The sequence below is a fragment of the Pogoniulus pusillus genome, chromosome 5, assembly GCF_015220805.1.
Source record: "Pogoniulus pusillus isolate bPogPus1 chromosome 5, bPogPus1.pri, whole genome shotgun sequence".
NCBI lineage: Eukaryota > Metazoa > Chordata > Aves > Piciformes > Lybiidae > Pogoniulus > Pogoniulus pusillus.
The window spans coordinates 4,218,042-4,242,491 of record NC_087268.1 but is presented as its reverse complement, the minus strand read 5'-3'; the positions used below and the strand labels follow the sequence as shown (position 1 = coordinate 4,242,491).

The 24,450-nt window shown below is 39.3% G+C and overlaps 1 protein-coding gene across 4 annotated transcripts in view; it reads right to left on the bottom strand.

Annotated features, from left to right (window-relative positions):
• WWC3 (WWC family member 3) overlaps nt 1–24,450 on the bottom strand; it is a 107,599-nt gene that overhangs the window by 60,209 nt on the left and 22,940 nt on the right. For all 4 annotated transcript variants that reach the window (XM_064143049.1, XM_064143050.1, XM_064143051.1 and 1 more), the window contains exons 2-4: nt 10,635–10,744; nt 5,640–5,843; nt 2,847–2,923 (exon numbers count right to left, since the gene is read on the bottom strand). In XM_064143049.1, coding sequence (XP_063999119.1) covers nt 2,847–2,923; nt 5,640–5,843; nt 10,635–10,744 — 391 coding nt within the window. The remainder of the gene's footprint in view (nt 1–2,846; nt 2,924–5,639; nt 5,844–10,634; nt 10,745–24,450) is intronic.

Below are 24,450 nucleotides of genomic sequence, written 5' to 3'. Positions count from 1 at the left end.
ATCTGCATTAAAATAACCAAAGACTTTCTAGAACATCATAATCAAACAGCAGTCACAACATTAAGCATCTAAGTTATATACTTCCTCATCTATTCTACTGGGTTTCTACCTCTAGTAGGTAAAGCTAACAGCTAGCAAGTTTCAATCCATGTGCTTTTTCTTCTCCTCTTCTAGCAGACAGACACCTCTCAACTGTCTTCAAGTCTTTTAGTCAACTTAAAAGACTGAACAGAACATTCAACGTTGTTAATTTTTCAACCTAGGAAAACAAAATCATTGGCAACAGAACTACCCTCTGTCCCACAAATGGCAGACTGATTTTATACAGTTATTTTCACATTGCCCTGCCCTCTCAAGCCCTCCACCAATTACCTTGATCTGCCTAGCAAGCATAAATCAAAAGTGACAAAAGTAGCAATACTTCAAAAAAAGTGTTTCTGTGGGTTTCTGAAAACCATTCCTAGAGAAGGTTGGGAAGACCTTACAAGAGTGCTAATCAGCACCAAGAAGGAATGATCTGCAGAGAAACAGCTCCCTGCCCTCCAAAACTGACAGATAACTGAGGGTGACAGCAGGAGTGACAGCAGGAGTGTCCTGGGTTTGGCTAGGATGAGGTTAACTATTTTCCCAAGAAGTTGGGAGAGGCCACACCCAGCATGAGCAGCTGAAGCAGCCAGTGGGGTAATCCTATTCCAGAAGCATCTAGATAGATAGACAGATGGATGGATGGATAAACAGACGCACACACAGGGGAGCTTGCATAGCGGGTTGCAGTGGTTCTCAGGTTTTTTAGGCTGGCAGGCATCGGGTGAGGGTGTCACATTATATATTATTCAGTTTTATATGTTACTTCTTAACTGTAGTTATTGTTCATCCACTCTTTGTATTGCTCTGTTAAACTCTCCTTATCTCAAAACTTGTGGAGTTTTGCATTTTGCTCCCAGTTTCTCTTTCTCATCCTGCTGGAGGGGAAGGGGTGAGAGTGGCAGTTTTGTGAGCAGAGGAGTGGGTCTCAGCCCCAGCTGTGCTGTGGACTTAAACACTAACAGGGAGGAGGATGCAAGGTACTACAAGCAAATGGGGGAAAAGGAGGTGTTTCAGCCTGTGGTGGTGGCCTAACACTGAACTGAAGAGTCTAAGGAGGGGCAGGTTTAGGAGAAAAAACCTCTCTGTCCTCAAGCTATCAAAATTTAATACCTTTGCTAAAATTAATCCAGAATGCTCTTGATTTTCACAAATATGTCAATAAATTACAAAACCATGACTACAAAAAAAGAGAAAAACCCAAACAAACAAACACCTAAATGAAACAACAACAAAAAAAACCCCACAAAACAATAAAACTCCACCAAAAACTAAAACCTCACAGCCTAAAAAAATACTAAAGAAAAATTCCTGTATACCCATGCACAGTATAATTTTGTCAGCTCTACTCCAAGAGTAAGGGCCTTCACAGCAGTTTTGGAAATGCAAAAAAAGGACTGTCCCCCATCATCTTGCACAATCTGCCTTTCCCACTGCCTTTTCTTTCAAACTCATTGCATCACCTCCCAAAACACTTATGTAGCCTCACTAACTCTTTTCATGCTCACCAAAAGTAAAATGAAACAAACAGTGCATCACTAAACCATACGCACAAACACTTACTAGTGCATATTTTATTCTATTACCCAAAACAACTGAATGCACATGTTCAGTTGAGAACAGGTTTTCTTATGCACTGAGGTAATTCTGTTTGAAGATGCAGGAACAGAGAGAAATAGGGATAGAAAATGCAGACCTTGGTAATTTTCTCTAAGTATTACTTAAACAAGTAAGGCTTATTTTCCTGTTGAGAATACACTAACATTTGAAGTATGCAAAACAAGCAAACCGAGTTAGACTGTAGTAAACACATACAGACAGAATAAATGCCTTTGAAGGGTGGTGAACAGGGTTTATTTTCAGAGGCACTCCTGTGAAAAGTGTTCACTACAACAAAAAATGGAACACTATCCTGCAAAGATAAGTATTCTTTATTTATTTGGTGAACTAAGTGCCTGGTATGTTTAATCCCACTTCAACCATTAATAAAAAGAAACATACAATTTAGAAATAGCTTCCAAAGCTTAATATTACAAACTGCTTTTTATAATTGTTTATGACTTCTATATCAGTTTGCCTGAAATCAATGTGCAGACTAGCTCTGTGCTAAAGCAGCAGAGGAGTAACTCAAGATGTTAACATTCTTTCTTCTACAAAGACAGTACCAAAAGCATAGTTCTAATTTAAATCTATGTAAAAATGGAACATTTTTATTACAGAACTGCCTATCACTCTCAGAAGGCTTGAACTCCCCTAGTAGAGGAGCTCTGGCCAAATCAGATGGAAAGTTTTATTTCACCAATGTGCCTACTGAATTGCGAACAGATTTCCGAAACAAAAAGTCTAAACAGCCAATGACATCCACGGAACCTCACTGAAAATAGGTAAAAGGGAAAATATAAAGACAGCAGATTTGATCTGCGCTCTAATCAAGAAAGAATTTGGCTACAGAGTGTGGCTACATGCAGCAGTTTGCACAGGGTAAACAACTTCCCAAAGTCTGGTCGACTTTGCCTCCGACATCAGTGACAACATTTCTACTCGCAACGTGCATTACCTCGCAAGTCACTGAATCAGGGTAAACACAGACTCCCTTTAACAGGACAGTAGGTCAGAGGAGAAAAGTAGTTTTTAATACTATATTTCAAAAAGAATGCAGCAACACCCAGTGTAAATGCTAAGGTAAACCAAAAGCACATATGCCAACTCCTTTCCCTGTGTCTAATTAATATTAGTACAGAATAAAAAGAAGGATTACTCACTCTATCCCGACGGCTGGCTATCTCTGCTTTAATCTGATATGGGTCATACTTGGTATTAGTTGAAAATCCAGAGAATGCTAAACAGATGGAAAACAGCATTTTACATTACTTATTTTTCTTCTGTAATACAATTGCTAAGATGTGACACTATTTAACAGACTATTGCATTCGTTGTGTTACAAGTTACTACTAGGTTTGAAAATAATACTCTGCACTGATGTACAACTTGGGATTGCCTGACTAGTTTTTTTCCTCAAAAAACAACAATCCAGTGTAGCAGCACTGTACATAGCCTAAAAGCAAGCAGTTTTTACTGATACAAATAATCTAAGATGAACAATTCTTAACTGCTTCCTAGATATTTTGGATCAACAGCATGATAATGCAATAAAACTATCATCAGAATAAAATTCAATCAGCTACAGAGAGAAGCTGCCTCCTGAAGCAACAGCACAGGGAACAAAACACACAGCCCCTGGCAAGTAAGTCTTAAAGTGTATCTTGAGTCAGGCAATGATTTCAAGCTGTGGCATTACAAGCTAGAGCCTAGACAGATGAAGTAAAGCTCCAAGAGGATAGGCTGACCAACCGTGATGTATTGGGTGAGCCATTCACAGCAGTGCTGGTCCACTGAAAAATGCCTGGTATGTGTCTGGATGAGGTTGTGCTGTTAGACCTAGAAGCCTCTTGTAGAGCTGAAGGCTGCTGCTTTGAAACCCATACCCTTCTCTGCACTGTACTGAGCTTTTTGACTCTCCAAAGAATACTGCAATGCCAAGGTCATGTCAAGCATGCAGGAACTTGCCAAAACGAGTAGTCATGCCTGGACTAATTCTCTAAATCTAGGATTTTCTATGGAGGTTTTCTTTTTTTTCTTTTTGAAACAGTGATGAGCACAACTGAGTCACAAAAACTTCTGCATGGGCACCTCCCTGCCAGCCCACAACTGCTGAGCTCACACCACCTCCCACTCATGAGCATAGGACGCTGAGTCAATGGCAGCACCCAAAAGTTAAGAGAAGGAAAAGAGTTTGTGAAGTTTTAGCTCTCATAACACACACTCTTGATGCAGCCCAAGACACTGCTGCTGTCTGGGCCGCACATGCACACTGCAGGCTCATGTTGAGCTTTTCATCAACTCAGACCTCCAGGTCCTTTTCCCCAGGGCTGCTCTCCAGCCATTTGCCAACCAGCCTGCATTTGTGCTTGGGATTGCGCTGACCCAGATGCAGGACCTTATGCTTGGCCTTGTGGAAATTCAGGAGGTTGGCCTGGGCCCAGCTTTACAGTCTGTCTAGGTCCCTCTGGATGGCATCCCTGCCCTCTAGCAAGCCAACTGTGCCACACAACTTGGTGTCATCTGCAAACTTGCTAACAAAGATGTTAAACAGCACTGGTCCCAGCACTGACCCCTGCGGGACACCACCTGTCACTGGTCTCCAGGTGGACATTGTGCCGTTGATCACCACTCTCTGCAAGCGGTCAGGTGGGGGTTGGTCTCTTCTCCCAGGCAATCAGCAATAGAACAAGGGGACACAGTCTCAAGTTGTGCTGGGGAAAGTATAGGCTGGATGTTAGGAGGAAGTTGTTGCCAGAGAAAGTGATTGTCACTGGAATGTGCTGCCCAGGGAGGTGGTGGAGTCACCGTCCCTGAAGGTGTTCAAGAAAAGCCTGGCTGAGGCACTTAGCGCCATGGTCTAGTTGAGTGGCTAGGGCTGGGTGCTAGGTTGGACTGGATGACCTTGGAGGTCTCTTCCAACCTGGTTGATTCTATGATTCTACAATTCTAAGAGCAGTGAGTTTGCTATGCACCCTTCTTGATGCCTTGAGGATCTTAAACTCTACCATTTCATGGTCACAAATGAAAAACGGAGGCATCAGAGCAGGCGAATGACCTGCTTTATGATCTTAAACTCTGCCTTCTCAGTCAGGTTTCCTGAACAATTTCAGAGAGGGCTAAGCAGAGCTGCCCATACTTACCAAGTCTCTGGCATTTACCAGCAAATCCTGCAGTTACATAATGGCTTACACAGAGTGGCTACTGAAGAGCCATCTGCACAGTGAACACTACGTTTCCATATGGCTGGGGTAGGGGGTATCCATGTGATACGATTCTTTGTCCCAGACTGTCTGGACTTTTTGGGATTAAGACTTTTTCCTGTTCCACCAGCCAACAGCCATGATATGATGCAAAAACTAAGACCTCATCTTATCTATGCTACCACAGTCATCTGAAGAATGAAAAGGGCAGAAAATCAAGACTCGACAACCTAGGCCATCAATACTAGGATCAGAGGCTGACAGTCCAGAATGAGGTGCACCAATAAAACACTGCTTCCTGCTTCACAGTCAAGGTACTCTTGACCATGATACCTTCTCAGTAATTTTTCATAAAGTTGATAAACCAACAATGGATCCACAGAAGGCTTGCACTAAGCTAGTGGTTCACTCCCCTGTCTAGGAGGGAATAACCTATGAATTAGGGAGTGCAAGTAGGTGGCTGGTCCAGCAACATTCAGCCTTGGTTTTGTTGCCTTGCATGACGCTGGCTCCAAAATGGCTAGAAATGCTAGCTGGAATACATCCCTGTTTCATGTTAAAAAAGGCACATTCTGACAGATTTAACAGGAAATGGAAGTCCCTGAATAGCAAAATCAAAGCACAGCACCTCACTTTTGTAGTCAGGATCTCCACTCAAAGGAGATCTGGGTGACTGAAACACTTCACACTATTTATTACATCACATGTTATGAGAGGCAAATGGGTAAATCAAGAAAAGACAAGAGAACTCACAGCTGGCATAAGAACGGCTGTCATCTTCACACAGTTTGTGCAATTGTTGATATTCTTCCTGGGCTAGTTCAAAACGCTGCTGCTTGATTTGGTAAATCTCCTTCTTGGCATTGAGTGCCTCCTGGGCAACTATTAAATATTCCTTTAGCATGCGTTCCTGCTCCCTTCTCCATTGCTCCCTTGGGTCCTCAATTTGTGTGAGCTCTAAGGAGAAAAGCATTTTACAAAAAGAAAAATCATAAGACACTTTATTCCACAAAGTACATATCATTTTGGTAAGGTTTCTTCTCAAGTACTACATCTTAAGACTGCATTACTCAAAATCACTCCAGTCTGGACGAGAAGGAAGGATGCAGAATGGAAGAACATGAAAAGACTTTTCAAATAGAAAAGGCATTTAAATTTTATCCTTTTCTTTACAAATGAGAGCAAACTCAAAAGAACAGCGATTTGGCTCTAACTTTTCCTTGTAGCCACCTTGAAGATTCTGACAATTGCTTAGAAGAGTAAGAGGTATCTCAGTGATTAACCTATAACTCTATAAATGGCTGGAAAAACCTTAAGATACTACATACAACTTCACAAGTATAATGCCCTGACAGGTCAGTGACTACACCTGCATAACTAAGAAGAATAAGGTCATTCATCATTATCTTCAAATCCATAAAAGCATTTAGATTGCTTCCTTTTCTTTTGCCTAAGAAACAGCACTCTCATGATTTCCCTCTCCAGGATTTAGAACAGTTCATATCCAAACATCAATCAAAAATAGGCTCCCAGTACAAAGTCTTTCTTGAACATACTGATTTTCTACCATACAGTTGCAAAGACATTTGGGGAGGTCAATTTGCATTATTTCTTTTTTAAATTACTGGTTTATTTAGAATCAGAATTGTTTTGGTTGGAAAAAGACTTTTAAGATCACTAAGCCCAGCCATTGCCTAACTCTGATTGTTTTCTTTTTATGGTGATGTTCAAGCTAGCAAATATGTTTTGCATGTAAAGTTTCCTACTTCAGTGAATGTTAATTTCTGATGACTGTGGCTTTCCTGGTAAGAAGTTGCTGCAGATGCAATCTCAGTGTTCAAAGTAGTAGCAGAACTTGCAGCAACAATCAGAAGGTCATTTTTTCCAAACTCTTTTTCTGAGGAGTTAAAATCCAGTTATTTTGTATTCATCTTGTGTACATAAAAGTCAGTATATTGGTATCAGTGATGAAAAAACAAACTGTAAAATATTGAGCCCAACACATTAACAACTCTAATGACATCAAGGTCATACTAGCAGCTCTACCATTTGAAAAGTACATAAACAAAACCATAAAGCTCCTCTATGTTCTTCCAACAGATTTGTGTATTTGTGAGGTCCTCTAATACAGGGCACCGCATCTCTTATCAAATGATTTCAGAAGCTTTTTCAGTTGCTTCCACTATACTTCTGACAAATGAAACTTCTTCAGTAGAGTAGCAATGTTCTCTTACATATCATAAAGTACAACAGCTTCAATTTGTCCTGAATTTCAACACAAATTTGCATGTAATGACAACACTGAAGCTATCTAATTTTCCTTCATTTCTTTATAATCAATTAAAAAAAAAATAATCCTGCAGTAATTCAAGCACAGTTCCAGACAAATGCAGAGAATATAAGATTCCCTCACTGGGGAATGCCCAACTGGTTAAAGGAAACTTCAAAGGTTCCCAAGACTCTGAAGAGGAGGGAAAGGAATTCTGTGGCTGGCAGCCGCCAAGGTTTTTAAGCAATGCTTGGCCAAGAGCCAAAAGCAGCTTAGTAAGGGTGTCAACAAAATACTAAATTTACAGAACAAGATGGAGATCTGGGCTGGAAACACCACTGAGTCTTACAGAAGATTCCTCCACTCCTGGAATGTTTCAATGTAAGTGAAAAGTTACTGCCTAGAAATCTTTGTATTATTTTCTGGGTAAACAAACAGAGCAAGAGGCTTGGGAAAATCAGATGTACTACTGCTTTCTTTTAAAAGGTGAAAGGGCAGAAAAGAACCTGGAGCTGCTGCTTAACAGTCAGCTGAAAACAAGCCAGCAGTGTACCCAGGTGGCTAAAAGAACAAAAGCATCCTGGCCCATCAGGAATAGTGTGGCCAGCAGGAGTAGGAAAGTAATCATACCCTAGTACTCATCACTGGTGAGGCCACAATGTAAATCCTGTGTTCAGTTTCGGGTCCCTCACTATATGAGAGGCATTGAGGTGCTCAAGCATGTCCAGAGAAGGGCAACAAAGACAGTGAAGGGTCTACAGAACAAGTCTTATGGGGATTGTTTAGTCTTGAGAAGGCTTAGGAGAGACCTCATTGCTCTCTACAACTACCTGAAAAGAGACTGAATTAAAGTGGAAGTTACTTCTCCTGAGTAACTAGGGACAGGACAAAAGGAAATGGCTTCAAGTTGCACCAGGGGAGGTTTAGATAGGGTATTAGGAAAGGCTTTATTGAAAGAGTGGTCAAGTATTGGTACAGGCTGTCCAGGGAAATGGAGTCATCACTGCTGGAAGTTTAAAACAAACAAACATGAAGACGTGTTTACTGGGTATGGTGGTGTTGGGATGATGACTGAACTTGATCATCTTAGAGCTATTTTATGACCTTAATGATGCCATAAAAAAGCTTAAGATGGTACATAAAGTATGAGAGGTAAGCACGACTTCAGAAAGATACTCTATGAAATATCACTTGCATTTTCTCCCAGTACTTCTTGAAACCAAAGAAATTCTGTTTTGTCAATACAGAACTCCAGTGTTGTATAAAGCATTTCACCTGGTCAGCCACAAAGCACAGTCTGAACGTTTTCAGATTGAAGTTGCCATTCCAAGTATTTTAGACATAGTTCAGGACAGAATGTTAAGAGAGTCACTTAAGAAAATATATTTCTTCAAGTCCTACATTGTCTGTCACCTGCCTCACACCATCTTATGATGCTCATGATTATCCACTCATTAGTTCTCACTTCTACAAAACAGGTTAATGTAGGCTTGATTGGTACTTTGTTGTCTTCAGATTAAAACTGGACTGACTGCCCTATTAATTTTAGAATAATGCCTATTCAGCTATAATATTGACTCTGCCTTCCCTCTGAATGAATATATAAACCTTGCTTGTCTATGCAAGCACTCTATTAGCCTAAGGGTGACAAACCCATTTAGCTGTGACGGGTGAATTACCATTTAGGATAATATCTGTGGGCTGCAAGTAATTAGTTATCATGAAAGAGACAAATTTTGCAACCTTGTTAATTGCAGAATGATTCCTTTCACTCAGTTCTGCACTGGCCCTATGAAGTTTCCATCCTTCTGTTCATGTGTTACTTTTACTTAATTCCTAATATGATTAGCTTTGTTTTCCCAGACCCATTTATATTCATCTCCTCTTTCTGTGTCTCTCCACTGAGCATTTGGAAATTTAATTTCTCTGTGCAAAGACTACACTTTTGTTCTTAATTGCACAGACAAAAAATCCAAGCCAGATCTGACATGCCCACAATGATTAATATCCATTCTGTAAGTCCAAACTTGATGTCTGTGGTAAAGCAGCTACTAACAGAGTCTGAAAAGCAAAAGGGAATGACTTCTTTTACATGGGATGACAATACTTATTCCTACTGGTAGGATGCTTTAATAGGTTTTTTAGTCACAGCATTGCAACGGAGTTCGCCTCCTACTCATTATTTATTGAGACTCCTAAAACCTTTTACAAAGTTCATGGAAAAGAAACAAAAAAGAAGAGCTGTTGATATCCTGCATTCACATATATGTACTCATTTGTGCAAGTGCATTCCATTACCATACTCTGATGTAAACCCTACTTTTTACTAAATGTCAGCAATAACAGAAGCTGTCGTGACAGTTTAAACAGCAGCGACTAAGCTACACAGAGTTACTGTAAGAATACAGTCTCTATTTATTGTCTTCCCATTGCCTCAGTTATCAGTGCACTAACAGCTATTTAAAGTTCAATTTATGACCTTTGGTAATTTCACTACAAGTAAGTAACTGTGTGGGTCAAACACTATCATGGGAACATTTTTATTCTGTTATTTGGGTTTTCTCAAATAAGTAACTGTGAAACCACCACACATAAGTAATTTCCAATGATGGCAGGAAGCCAAAATAATTTCTACACCTTTATTTTTCAATTCACTTGATTTTAAGTAGATAGGATGGAAGTTGTTTTTGCAGATTATAGCGTTTACTATCGCTGTGATAGTCTATGTAACTACTTTCTTCTTTTCTCCCTCCCTGCCAACTGTCAATACCCGCAACATTGAAAGCATTCACTCTGTGGTGATAAGAAGTTTAATGATAGCAGCACAAAACTAACAGCAGTAGTAGTACAAAGTTGTAAAGATAAGTGGGTTTTTCAAACGTAGAACTGGCAAATGGACAGTGGCAACACAAAGATCAGTTATAGTCCAGAGGGGAAAACTTTGGAAATTACTCCCTCCCTTTCCAGAACTGATATCTATTGTTTTTTTTTATGGCATTTTGCACTGTATTAAAGCATAAACCATGCATTCCTCAGACAGGGTGAGATTTCACTTTATTTCATAGTGCTTTTAAGTAAAAATCAGCACTATTGTCTCAGAACGTATTTTGGTTTTCAATAGAAAAGACCTCTCAGTATAAAAATGTGAACTATGTGTGAGTGGAATATAGCAAATACAAGAGTATAACATGAAAACTTTCTTAATTAACATATGACAAAAAGTAACAAGAAAATTACTGATACTCCACAGGAAGACAAAGCAAACCAAAACATTTTTATCCACTGCAACTCAATCAAAGGTTGCAAAATTCTTTACAAATTGAAGGATTATGCTCCCATCTGAAAGATGAGAAAGTAGACAGTGCAAGAAATTACTTGTCTGTGTTTTCTCACCATAGCATAAATGTTCCTGAAAACAAAGTGCCATCAGTTAACTGCAGCTTGCTAGGAGCCCTCAGAATAATTACACATCTACTCACGATTTATGTGGTCCATATAATAAACTCCAATCTGTTGATCATAAACAGTTTCCCATCCTAAAGGAAGCTCATCACCGACACAGTCAGCAAATGTCAATGGCTTTGTAATCCTGTAAAAATAAAACCAGCACAAATAAATACAAATGCTGCAGAGTTTACAACACAATGAATGTTATTACATGTTTTGAAGATACCTCCATCATTTGATCACAAACATTATGCTGCTTAGGAATGTGCTAATAATTACAAACACACAGTTTCAAAATATTCATTTAAATATGCTGACAGATACTTCCCAAACAGGTAAGGCAAGCTTCTCCCTTCCAGTTTCTACATTTAACAGTTTAATAACAATGGAATGCAGTCCTGCCAGTTTTTCTTCCATGTTGCAAAGAACATAAATATGAAGCTTGAGTTCACCACTGCTAAAAATTACTAGAAGCTTTATAGGCTTTAAAGACTACAAGGTGTCAAAGCAGATAACTGTTTGTTCTTTAAAATGACATAAGAATTTAAAAGATCAATAGACCTCTTGTCTTTTCAGTTATACATTTCCAGCTATCCCAACAATTAACTAACTCAACCAAGATCCACACAAATTATTCCCTCTCCCTAAGAACCAAGAGAAACAAACAAACTTGTCTAGAGAACTCTGACGCCACCAGAGCAGAAATTGTAACTAGTAAGGAAGAGCATTTCTATCTCACACCTTAAAATATGGCACCCTCATGACAGACCTGTGGACAACAGAAATCCAAATCAGCAATTTCAGTATTGAGAGTAATGATAGAAGTGTTGGAATACAAGTTCTAGAGAAAGACTTGAAACCAATGCTGTTCTAGGATATGAAGGTGTATAAAAAACACCTAAGAACAAATTATGTAAATGACATGTCCTTAACATTCAGTTGAACTGCATCTGTTTCCAAAATCATTATTTTAATCATTACTTAAGCCCTAATATAATCTTTTCCTCCAAAAACTGCCATAAAATTCCTTTACTTAAAAGCTATTAATACAGTAAGTTCAATTATAGGTGGGATATAGATCCAACATCATCAGCATGTATTTGTTCATTTCTAGCACCCAGAAAGATAACAGCTTTGCAAAGATTAAATACAAGCATTGATTTAGGGACTGACTTAAATTCAGCATAAGCCATAGCACAATACTCTTTGCTGTAAATCAGAAATTCCATTTATGTGTTATGACACCCAGTTAAGGTTTCCTGACATCAAATTTTAACTGTGCTTACAAATACCCTGCAGATCAGAGGGATCATTGAGGCTGGTAATTGCACTTTACCTGATAATATCTGCATAAAACAATAAATTCATTTGAACTAAAACATATCTGTCTTTGAACTGGAAGTCCTTCCCCAGCCAAAACATAACCAACCACATGCATCCAATGGTATAGACTTCAAGTGATGGAAATACTATTACAGCTCCATTCTAGCTCTTCCACTAGTCCACTAGGAAGTGGACCACTCAGACAAACAAACACTAACAAAAAGCACATAACTTTGCCCACAATACTCAGGGAAATCTCTATTTACCAACCTCTTAAATCTATTTTCATATTCTTGAAGTGTTCAAACTTAACTGTAATAGAATTAACAAGGGGGAAAAGAAAAAAACATACCCACTACATCTTAAATGTAGTCTTTGAACATCTTTGTACAACAGTGCAAAGATCGTGTTATTTAGGTCGAATAATAAAGAGCTTCAACACAGCCTATGGATTCTCAAACACATTTAATAAGATGGTGTGCATAAACTTGTGCACTGCTATTCAACAGCAAAAAATCTTCCACTGACAAATAGGTAGTTTACATTGTGTAATCACCCAAATCCAAAGCTGAGGTATGCAAGAAAGAAAATATTACTATGACCTGGCATATGCATTCTTGTAATAATTTATCTAGCAGTCAGGCAGACCAAATATTGCCCAATACTTCTGATCTTCCTGGAATTCAGTCAGATAGTAATAGTAAAAATACAAAATGCAGTAATTTTTCTTAAACTCTCATGGTTTTGTTCTGAAAACATCATGTTTACAATTTCTCAAAGTGGTCTAGACATTGGCTCCTAAATTACCACACTACAGATGAGGTTTTCTTTGGAATGAGTTATCCAAACACACCCTTCACCTTCTATTCATAAATAAAACCTGCAGATGATACTGTAACCTTTCACACTAGCAGCACTTTAAGTCTTAGCTCTCTGTGATTCCATCAGGGCTCAGACTTGCAGGACAAGGATGACACTCACTTAGGAAAACAGAGACTGAAGGAAAGCCAATGCACCTGGTTTAAAGCCTTTTCATTCCAATGTTACAAAGCAGACATTAACAAGTTTAATTAATGGGTTTGGAGGAAATTTTGTAGGAAAAAGAACACATTAAAAGCCATCTTCTAGCTAGTCAGACCATTATTAACTTGACATTGCTCATTTTAAACTGTATGCAAAGTTGTTCCAAACTGGATTCCCTTCAAACAATGCATAACACCACATTGATTCTCAGTTCACTCCCATCTATATCCATGCAAAACAAACATTCTTCATCCAAATCACCAAGGTTAAAACATGCAAATCTTAAAGTAAGAACTGGAAGTTTAAGTCAAATGAAAAATACATTTCTGGTTTAATCAGATCCACACTGAGGGCAAAATTTTATGCTTTGGGTTTTTTTTTTTCAATTAGGGAAACTAAGGTTTTGCAGAATAACAAAGACAAAACTAAACAGATGCAGATATGGATATTGGAGGTCAGCTATAAATTACAGTAGTAGACTGCTGAAATGAAGTATCTTCTGGCAATGGTGCTTTATCCTCTGGGATTCTGTAAAAATGGACAAGCCTTTCCTGCTTCTGTATGAAGAACTGGACATGGTATAAGTACATCTGTTAAAACACTTCAATGTATTAAAATAAAGACAAAAAAAAATCATTTTAAATCATTATAAAGGCAAGGAGAATAAAAATACTACCATCATTAGCTAAAAAAATAAACCACAGGGCTGTCTTGTACAAAGTAGTAAAGAATAACTAAGGCATTTTATTGTCCTGTTTCCCTTACAACCAGTAAAGGATAATAAGGTCCTGAACTTTTGGCTGCTAACAGTTGACATCATCAACCATTTCTGGCCACTGGATCTACAGCCCCAGCACAAGTGACACTCACCCATGGGGGCCAGTTTTACATGTATCAAAGGGGTGATCACAACTTCAGATAATAAGTATGCTGACTTTATTATCTTGAAACATTTATCCTTTCCAAAAGTAATGCTGTTTTTCTGTCATTAGGCACACAATCTTTGGTGACTCTAAAATCCTGCAAAAGCAAACACAGAAACATGTCCACCTGGAGACCTGTGACAAGTGGCATCCCTCAGGGTCAACATGAGTCTGCAGTGTGAGTGCAGCCCAGACAGCAACCGTGTCCTGGGCTACATGAGGAGAAGTGTGGCCAGCAGGGCAAGGGAGGTGATTCTCCCTCTTTACTTTGCTCTCATTAGACCCCACCTGGAGTAGTGTGTACAGTTTTGGAGCCCCCAACACAAGAAGGACATTGAACTGTTGGAGTGAGCCCAGAGAAGGGCCACAAAGATGATCAGAGAGCTGGAGCACCTCTGCTATGAGGACAGGCTATGAGAGTTTGGGCTCTGCAGCCTGGAGAAGAGAAGGTTTTGGGGACACCTTATAGTAGTCTTCCCAGTATCTGAAGGGGGCCTACAAGAAGGCTGGGGAGGGACTATTTACAAGGTCTTGTAATGACAGGACAAGGGGTAATAGGTTTAAACTGGAGGAGGGGAGATTCAAACTAGATGTTAGGAAAGTGTTCTTTCCAGTGAGGGTGGTGAGACACTGGAACAGGTTGCCCAGGGAGGCTGTGGATGCTCCCTCCCTGGAGGGATTCAAGGCCAAGTTGGATGAGGCCTTGAGCAGCCTGTTCCAGTGGGAAGGGTGTCTGTCTAGGGTGGAGGGTTGGAACTGGATGATCTTTGAGGTCCTTTCCAAAGTAAACCATTCTATGAAGAAAGCTTCTACAACCCAAATATTGTGTCTGCCCACCTCTAACTCTGCCCAATGTAGCTTTCGACTGGAAGAAAATGGAAAGGTGGTATTTGTATGCAGTAAACCAGATACATCTGAAAGCCTAAGATTTTGTTTGTTTGTTTTCCAATTATGAAGCTAAACAGCCTAAACACAGAATTAAACCCAATAAAAATGAACAGCTGAATAAAATTGTTTCTGACAATGATCTGGTTTTCATCTCCCTTGTGTATTTATTTCATGCCTTTATCCACTAGTCATACACAGAAGGATTTCAGAATACATTACTACAGATCTCTGAATCTGCAGGTAGTTTCTTGAATGCTTCAGTTCATGGAAAGAAAAGAAGATGACAAAAGGCAGTGGCTCAATATAATTTTGGATAAATGACTGCAAAATTGCTCTCATCTTTAGTATACTTTGTTAACAGAATTTCAAAAAAACCCCAAAAACTCACAGAAAACCTCAAATGTTAAATTTTTGGGTTCAAAGAAAAGGCATACTTCAACTCTCCACCAAAACACAATCTGACTAACAGAATGGGTCAGCAGTTTCCTTGTCAGGTATTTTCAAAATCATGACCAGGTCACTAAAAACACAAGACTTGAGAAAATAATTAGGTAAGATCCTCAGTCTTCCCATGGTCCTGATGTCACATCAAAAAAGCCCTGGGTGATCAAAGTGCCTAGGTCTAATTGAAGAAAACTTCCCCTGGGAGGAATTAAATTCAGACAAACACAGCCTGGTTTTGAAAGATCTCAAATAGGAAATCAAAAAGGTGTTTCTGAAAGAGAAATGTCACTGTAAACAACCTGCCATCTCAGGAACAATGTCTACATGCCTAAACTACACCCAAGGTCACCTTGTCTTCCAAAGTCGACCTAGATTAAGAGGAAAGCACTAACCACAAGGACTAATTATCAAAAAGAACCACTGAATTCTGAAGAAAAGCTACCATTTGTAGGGGAGACAGAGGGAAGCATGTGCCATGCATGCCAGCTGTGCTTTTATTGCTGTTCTGGAGTCCGGTCAAGCCCAAGAGCAGAGGTAGAAACGATCTAATAAAAATTGGTAGTTCTCAACAGACAACTAGAAGAAGCAGTTTCTTAAATGTGATCTCATCTTAATAGTCATCTAATGGTATATAGAGATAGGTGGTTTTCCCTGACAAACAGAAATTACAGGGTAGAAAAATGTTAATGCACACTCTGGATCTGAATTCTGATACGTTACTGAAGGGTCACAAGGCAAGAAAGGGACTAAGGGCAAATAAGAAATCATGCACACACTTCAAAGCTTTTAGAGAGATTTTTTTTTCTGACTTCCTTTCAAACATGAATTTGTGCTATAGCCTTTGTTATAAAATTCAGCTAACCATCCTGTCTCATATCATAGCTTTTATTATTCTCTCCAACCACACAATGGCAAAACCCAAACAAACCATGCAATCAAGCACAAATGGAAGATGATTTTTTTGTTGTTGTTCCACAGACAGCCAAGAGAAGCTGTTTACACTGCAGGGATTCTATACCCTGTTTTCAAAAGTGGCAGTGAAGTCTTAGAGGCACTTAGTGGACATCCTCCACCAGCATAACTCAGACCTGGGCAGCGTTGTGCTCCAGGCACTCAGGACCTTATCTGCAAGATGCAGAGAGTGTCTGTGGCCACCTAGCTGGACCATGACTCCCCAGTAGATCCAACCCACTCAGCTCCTCCGAGCAGGCTGCCCTGAACAGAGCACTCTACTTCTCAGCAACCACTACCTCCCACCCCACCCAAGCAGGGCAGGAACATCTCCCACATATGCTGCCCAGCTACAGAAGCAGGGGAGCATCCTTCACAGTTCAGAAAGAGCCACGCACCAGCCAGACCATGCAGCCTCACCTTGTGGCATCTGGGTGCAGCAAATGCCACCATATATTCCAGACCCCATGTTAGAGAGTTGTGGAGTACACCACGGTTTTACTCACTGTTCATGTAGACAAGTCACAAAGGAGCTGGATTTTGAAATAATGTTTGGCAAATTGACTGCTTAGTCAAAACTACAAGGTTCAGCAAACTATACATATCTTTTCAACACAAAAATCCCTTGTAACTTCTTTTTTAATACAAATGTCTTCATTTTAATGCATAATTTAACCCCAAGCTCTGAATAAATAACATACTGAACTTCTGCTCAACCCTTCACTGAAATAAATCCAGTGTAGATGGTTTGTCAGAAACTTGCACAAGTGACATTCTGGGCTCATGACAAAGATTAAAGAAGGTAATTTGTATTCAGAGTCATCACTAGGATATGCTTCCTTCAGAAATAACAGCACCAGCTCTTTGAAAGGTCTCTTGAAATTCAGCCTAAGACTAAACTCTATTTTGCAGTGATTTTCTTAAAATAAAACAACACGCAGAAAAAACACCAAACATAAACCAACTACAAATAAGCACATGAAAGAGTGCTGATAATGTCAAATCAGTGTATTTGCTTCAATTAATTTTACAGTAAAATAAGCCAACACACCATACACCATTCTGCAAAACAGAAAGCATAGAATGGCATTGGGCAGCTACAGTACTGAATCAGCATTTTTAAGCATGGGGAAAAATGTATTCATTATCAGACTGTTTTTAATTATTTTCTTCTTAATAGAAACAAGCATTAACTGCCTTTAATGCAGTATTACAAACCTAGACAACCTATGCCAAGACAGCTGAGAAGCATGACACTCCCACAAATACTTGAGTTAGTTGTCAATCACAACCCCCTCAAGCCATGGTTTGACACTGCTTAGTGTGGCAGCTCCTTTTCACCCCAACCTATAAGCTACAGTGCCTCAGGAGCTGGTTAAAAAGCAGCTTTAACACCTGTGCAATAGGGCAGCACAGGTGGTAACTTCATCAGCCATCCTACTCTGACACTTGTCTAAGCAGAAAACATGATGCTACACGTGTAGCACAGCTTTAGAGGAGGCAAACGGAGCAGTGTTACAATTTCACTGCCTCCAAAACAATGTTTCTATCTTTTTTTTGCTAATTGCTACAAATAACAGTGATTTCCAACTATCTGCTATTGATAAATAAGGTCCTAATTAGTAAAGGCCAGCCCTGAAGCTCTCTGTATCTTCAAAGCTGCAAACCACAACTCTGCAGCCTTCTGCTACAGAATAAGAAGTCACACAGCTGTCAGATTATCTATTTTTATAGAATAGTCCTATATTTAGGCCTATTTCTATGTTCAGTTCAGTCTATCAAACTGCTTGGCAGTTATAGTCTTAGTTTTGCAATGATTTATTTCTGGTTTGAGAGCTCAAATTTCTAATGAGCTCACCTGGACACAGTCCTGCCCACCAGTTAACAAAATCATCACAGAAGAATTACTGGGAGACATGATGAATTGCTCTGCTCTTATACAGAAAGGATGGTGTATGTCCTGCTGCTTCAGTATATGCATACACATTGTGCTCTTCTGACTACTGCTAGCAACTTCTACATGCAATTAACAGATGAGGAGGAAACATCTGTACTTTCCTAATGGAAGTGATCTGACCACCACAGAAAAGGTGCATCTGTGTGACCTTGCCAGCAAGTTTGTACTAATAACCCCTTTGAACATGAACAAGAATAACGGGAGGAGTTCAAAGCATGAAGAATATGAAGCACACAAGAAAAGCAAGGTCCCAAGCAGACAAGCAGGAACAAGAATTTGGAGTTTCATGTCCCATTTAAGTCCATGAAGCTCCACCATTAGAAGAAAGGAAAGCATCAAAAGAAGTTTTGCAGCTCAGTAACAAGCAACTAAAATGCTCTTAAATGCAACAGGGCACAATCATGCAGTGGAATACTTCCCGCAGGATCACTTCACGTTTATATCAAAATAATCAGCATATCCTCAGTATTACACTGCCTCTTTCATTTCTAGTTCATTATGGCATCTTGGCTATCTCCAGAGTAGTACAGAGGCAAAAGCTAAAGTTCTTCAAAACTGTTTTTCCAGCTAATATGTTCTCGTCCTCCTGAAAGAGTATGCCAGGTTTTGCTGATTAGCTTGCTACCCCTAAGTCTGACCTTCCTACTCTTTTTAGTCTGTGATTATCACAAACATTATGGCAGAGACTTTTCTAAAAGCTTCTGACAGCCATTGCCAATTCAAGCTTCTACACAGTTGTTACAGTCAGTTCTGCATTGCTGCAGGCTTCCCTCCTTCCATTTAAATTTGTCACTTTTTTTTTACCAAATAGACAGACTGGAAATCACTAAATATATATGTGAATGTATGAGTGTGTGTATACATACATACACATTCATATGATCTCATGATTTGCTCAAAAACCACTGAAGTGTCAAATGACAGAGGCTTAACCTAAGCATTGTTTAAAGTAGAAAGCACTACAAAACACTTGTGAACACTTTAAACCACTTTAGGCAAGTGCCAGTCAGCAAAACTGAGAAACTTGTGTTAAACAGTAATCTCTGGCCCACCTAGAACACATGTAGTTGAAGATGCACAGAGGTTAACAACAGAATCTTGAGCTATACAAGTGATTACATTCTAATGCGGTCTACAACTGCTTATGAACCAAAGAAAACCCTTCTCATACACTAAGAGGGCAAATCATGCTACAAAACATGCCAGTGGAGGAGTTTTATACTTCTGCAATGTTTTAGAACTACAGCCAAGTTAATTATTACCAATATTCCCCCTAAAGATAAATCAACGTTTAATGAGATTAGAAACAGATACCTGTCATGGCTATACAGGTAAACAATGAGGCTCAGCATTGCTATCAGTGAAAATTTAAGTCATTTCATGTTATGTGTTGAGCCCCAGTGCCCCAAAAACTTGTTAGTATATTCAATTAAATTGTACTGAAATTAATTTCACAAACCTATCTCCACTGTATTACTGAATGACTGTGGTAAAGGGTTGGACTTGATGATCTGTGAGGTCTCTTCCAATCCTAATAATACTGTGATACTGTGATACTGTGACACTAGTAAGAGAGCAAAATACATGTTAAAAGCTACCAGAAATCATTTTGAGATGAATAAAGCAGAAAGTGACAAACAATGGGAGGAAAAAGTAAATGCAACTGGACTGACTATAAAACAATAGTTAGAAAAAAACATATATTCAAGAGACCACTCTTTTCAAGTCTCAGAACTAAGTGATGTGTAGGTAAGTGCCAAAAGAATTTGCACACCATGACTTCACGTGCATCCCATTAAAAGAAGAAAGTGTGGTAAAGCAGTAAACAATTGCTTCACAACCAGAAAAGTCTACACTGCCAATTAATATTAGAAATTCAAGAAAGGGTCTTCTCATTTAACATTTCAGAAGAGCTTTGCTCCTCCTCATATTCCAGCCAGTTTGAAAGCAGCATTATACTTGTGTATTTTTTCTTGTAATTACCATGTATGGTGTTTCTCAAACATGTTCAGCTACCACATTCATGCAAGTTTTATGGACTCTTGTACCATTTATATGTAACATTCTTCAATGTGCTACTGTACTGTCACACACCAAATGTGCCTGTACAGCAGAGAAATTCTGCCTTACTGTGATGGTTTGGGTGTTCCCTGCCCCCTCACACCTTAGAAATCACCCAGACTAGACTCAGCTGGCTCTGGAAATGGAATGAAGCTTATATTACAGCTAGCACAATATACAAGCAGATATTTACAGTATATACAGAAATACACAAGGTAAAAGGTAATACAGAAACACAACAGCCCTCCCAGAAACCTGAGTCCCCAGGAGGGGCTCCCAACAGCCTCTTCACCTTACCCCTACCCCTCTCAACCTTACCCCAGTCTAAGGAAGAATGGAGGTTCGGCCAGGGGGTTAGGAAGCAAAGTGGATTAGTGAAAGAAACGGCAGAGAGGGGTAAGGTTAGAGATGCAGCTTAGTCAGTTCCCCAGCAGAAGGGGAGAAAGCCTTATCTATGCTTCAGTTCTTTTTTTTATACATCTCAGCAAGCCTATGAGTGCAGTAGACATCAGCCTTGTTTTCCTTCCACAGCCTGTAATCTAGTCCTTCTCACCAAAACATTCTAGCTAGGCTCAAACTAGCACACTTACAAAAGCACACAGCCCTGGCCTCCATCAATGAAGCAAGTGTTGAGGAGGAGCACAGAGGGAAATCCATGATCAGAGAGCATTACACACTCTTCCAGGACTTAGGCAAGAGGGTCTGCCAGACCCTTAGGCAAGAACCGCATATGGCTGCATGCTTCAGATGCCTAGAAGTGGCAATGGACAAGTCATTAGCGAGTATTGTATACTGTAGCATATACACAGGCATTCTCAATCTACCACCATTTAAGAGCTGCATATTTTAACTGCTACTACAAAAACAGTTAATACATTTAAGGCATGAAAGCTGTCTAAAAATAAACCCATTAAAGACAACTGTGCTTAAAAAAGTGTTTTTCTACTTTCCAAATGCATCAAGAGATCTAACAAAACAAACTGCATTTCCATAAAATATTCAACCCACTGAAGCAGTACTCCCACACACTAAGTAAAATATAGAGTTCTGCAGTGATTTTCCTCTCCACAGCTCTGTATTTGTTTTAAGACTATTTACACTTTATGACATGCTAGTTTATTTAATTTCTAAGCTTATCAGTTACAGCTACAAATTCATAATGTTAATAGGTGTCCAGAAGATTCTCTGAAATATGTACCTAAACTCTTATAACTGCATCCACATCCCAGGTTGACACTCACATCAGCCAGTAGTTGCTAAGCTTTTGGGAAAACTTAGCCCATTTTCCCAACAATTAACTACTCCAAAGTTATTACCATTCCCCCAGATACACTCACCTCTTATAGTCACCCTTAATGCTGACATTGTGAACTAATGCAGTGTATTCCTCAGTCAAAATTGGGGATTTGGTGATACATCCTAAACAAAGTTTTACACTTACATTTATCTGCTTTTGTTAAATAGGGTAAAGTTATGAAGTTAGGTGTCATTACTTCTGTGGCTGCCAGTAGTTGTGTAATATATTTTTATATATTTAAGCTTCAAGCTAGACCAATAAAGTACTTCCAAGTAAGTTATAAAAGGAATTAATAATTTTAATGTAATTTTTGGCTAACATACAGGAACAAAAAGATAATTTGTGAACAATCCAGAGAAGTATCATCAGATATTGTAATTTTTTTGAATAGTAACAGTGCAATGAGGAAAAAAACATTCTTAAGACAATCTGCTCAAACCAAATATAAAAAGAAAAATATTGAGAAAAATTCACTTTCTGTATAAGAAATTAAGTCAAAGAGTAAGACAGTCTAAGTAATGGTTAGGCATTTTAGAGTACAGAACTTCAGACCCACCAAGAAAAGGGCAATGTAAAAACCATTAACAAGAGATTAAGCACAATTACAGAAGACACACCAAGCCATCCACTATACACTGACCTTAATTTAAACACAATTGAGCTTTCACAAGTATGAAGCACCTCTTCATTAAAAACAGCAGTGGAAATTTAAATTTATAGAAACAGACTGAAAGAGACTTCAATAGTAGATGGCTCCTCTTTTTTCCTCCTCATCTCTCATGACCAAGAAGGTTAAAAATAGAGGCTTCCGTTTCCTTAGATTATTTCTCTTTAAACTTTTCTAGAGCACTGAAGTTAGGTGCTCTGCCAGTTTCCTACATTTGTGTTAGAAAAGAAGGAGTGTTAAAAACATGCTTCCATTTACAGCAACTCAGGAAACCAGCTTTTGTGATTTGCATTATTACCATTTGCAAATAAGTCTGTCTAGAAGTTGTCTGTCTCTTCCAAAGCTTTTGCATATTGCTCCCCCAAAAGCCCCTTGCACCACACAGTAACATTTTGGGGATAATCTTCTGTACTGGCATATTTTTCTATATTTATGCATTCCTTTGCAGTTAGCAAACACAGATATTTTCAGTGCACAGTACTGAATTTCCCATATCCAAGAGCAGCTCCAATACAAGGAGAGAACATAAAACTCACAAAATGCCATCTTCAGCTCCCTCTGTCTTTCCTTGACAGCCCTGAGCCTTCGAGGAAGTCAGAGCTCCAGGAAGCCTCTGACTTCCACCATGGCAGCACAGTGTGACCCCATCTGTCTGGGTCCATACTTTAAGGCCATGAAGAATCACTGCTATCATCTAATTGCCCTGTATTATCCAGGCCACAAAACTTGAGCTGCTAATTCTTGCATCTAGCCAAAAATCTTCTGGTTGACCTAGAGCATATTTTCCACAGTGGCAAAAGCAAAGTTTGTTTATATTGAAAAATATGTGCACTGCAGAGTATCTGAACTTTCTATCTAAAAGGATTGCATATCAACAAACAAAAAGTAGCAAGCATCCCAATACTGCTGTAATATAAAGCTGTATCATCTACAAATTCCTATAAAGCAGCACCACTCATTCACTAGGATGCCTGGCATGCTTCATTATGCACTGCCCCATTAGATTTACAAGAAATGTTTTTAATTGCCTGTTAGACTGAAGTCCTTTTGGCTGAAGTTCTCCCTCCTGAGGACGTGTCTCTCTTATCTCTTCAGAGAACTTTCAATTAATACAGCTTAACCATTTAAAACAATGAAGCAGAGGAAAAATTGCTGTCCCACACGCTAGAATTCTTACAGTAGTCTCACAGATAATTTCAGCATTGCTAACACCAGGACCTGATTTTTTTTGGTCTACTATCCCCAAGGAAGATTATTCAAATCTGGTGAAGGCACGGAGGAGTAGAAGGAACATTACTGCACATGTTCAACATTTCTCTTTACAGAGTTAATCTCCACTGAACATGCGCCAGTTTCTCAGGACGTCTCCTGCTACACACCCACCCAGTGTGCCAGGACTTCATGAGGCTTGCTCCAACTCTAGAACAACATTTCCAGCACAACTCTGCTTCTTGTACCCTGGAAAAAGAGACCAAAAAGCCAGTTTCACCTCCCAGTCTCAATGCAATCTCTGTTATCATCTGAACTCCACGAAGGAAAAGAAGGAAGCAGGCACGATACAGAAGGACAATAAGTATGTGATGAAAGGAGGTGGCAAACAGCAATAAATGGTGCAGAAAGGCATAGAGATAGAAGGGTAATAACCACAGAGCTGGAGCAAAAAGGACTGTCTGGAAGCAGTGTTAACAGAACAGCACCCAACCAGTGGGATGGGATGAAAATGGGACTAGCCAATGATGCAGCCCTCTAAATGCCTTAGCTCTGAACACAGCTCTGTTCTCCCACGCGAACCCCACTCAAAGTGCCCTCCAACTATAACACAAACTCCATCTACAGTTTCGTATGAAATCTGGGTAAACAGCATGGTTCCACTGGAGAGATCCCTGTTGTCATTAAATGTGCCCCTTTCCACAGCCCTAACTTCATGATCCCATCATTTCATAGCACAACTACCTCTGACGCTCATCTATACTGTAAGCTAGCAGTAGGCATAACTCAGCTTACTACAGTGACAAAAAAAAGTAATGTAGAAGGAGGAAAGTAGTAACCTGGGGGGACATCCCATGGTTACTGATTGGAATCAGTTTGCTTTCAGACGAGAAAAAGAGACAATGTAGAGGAGGTAAAAGGTAAGCAAGATCTACTACTCAAAACAGCTGTTCATCCAATTTGCAGTGTACTCTGAGCACAAAAAGTCTCACTCCTTTAGGGAGGAAATAAAGAAAACCTCCCCAAAGTCAGAATGCAGTCACATAAATAAAAACCATTTAATAATAATGACAATGCAGTTCTTAATTCTGGCATTTTGGAACAT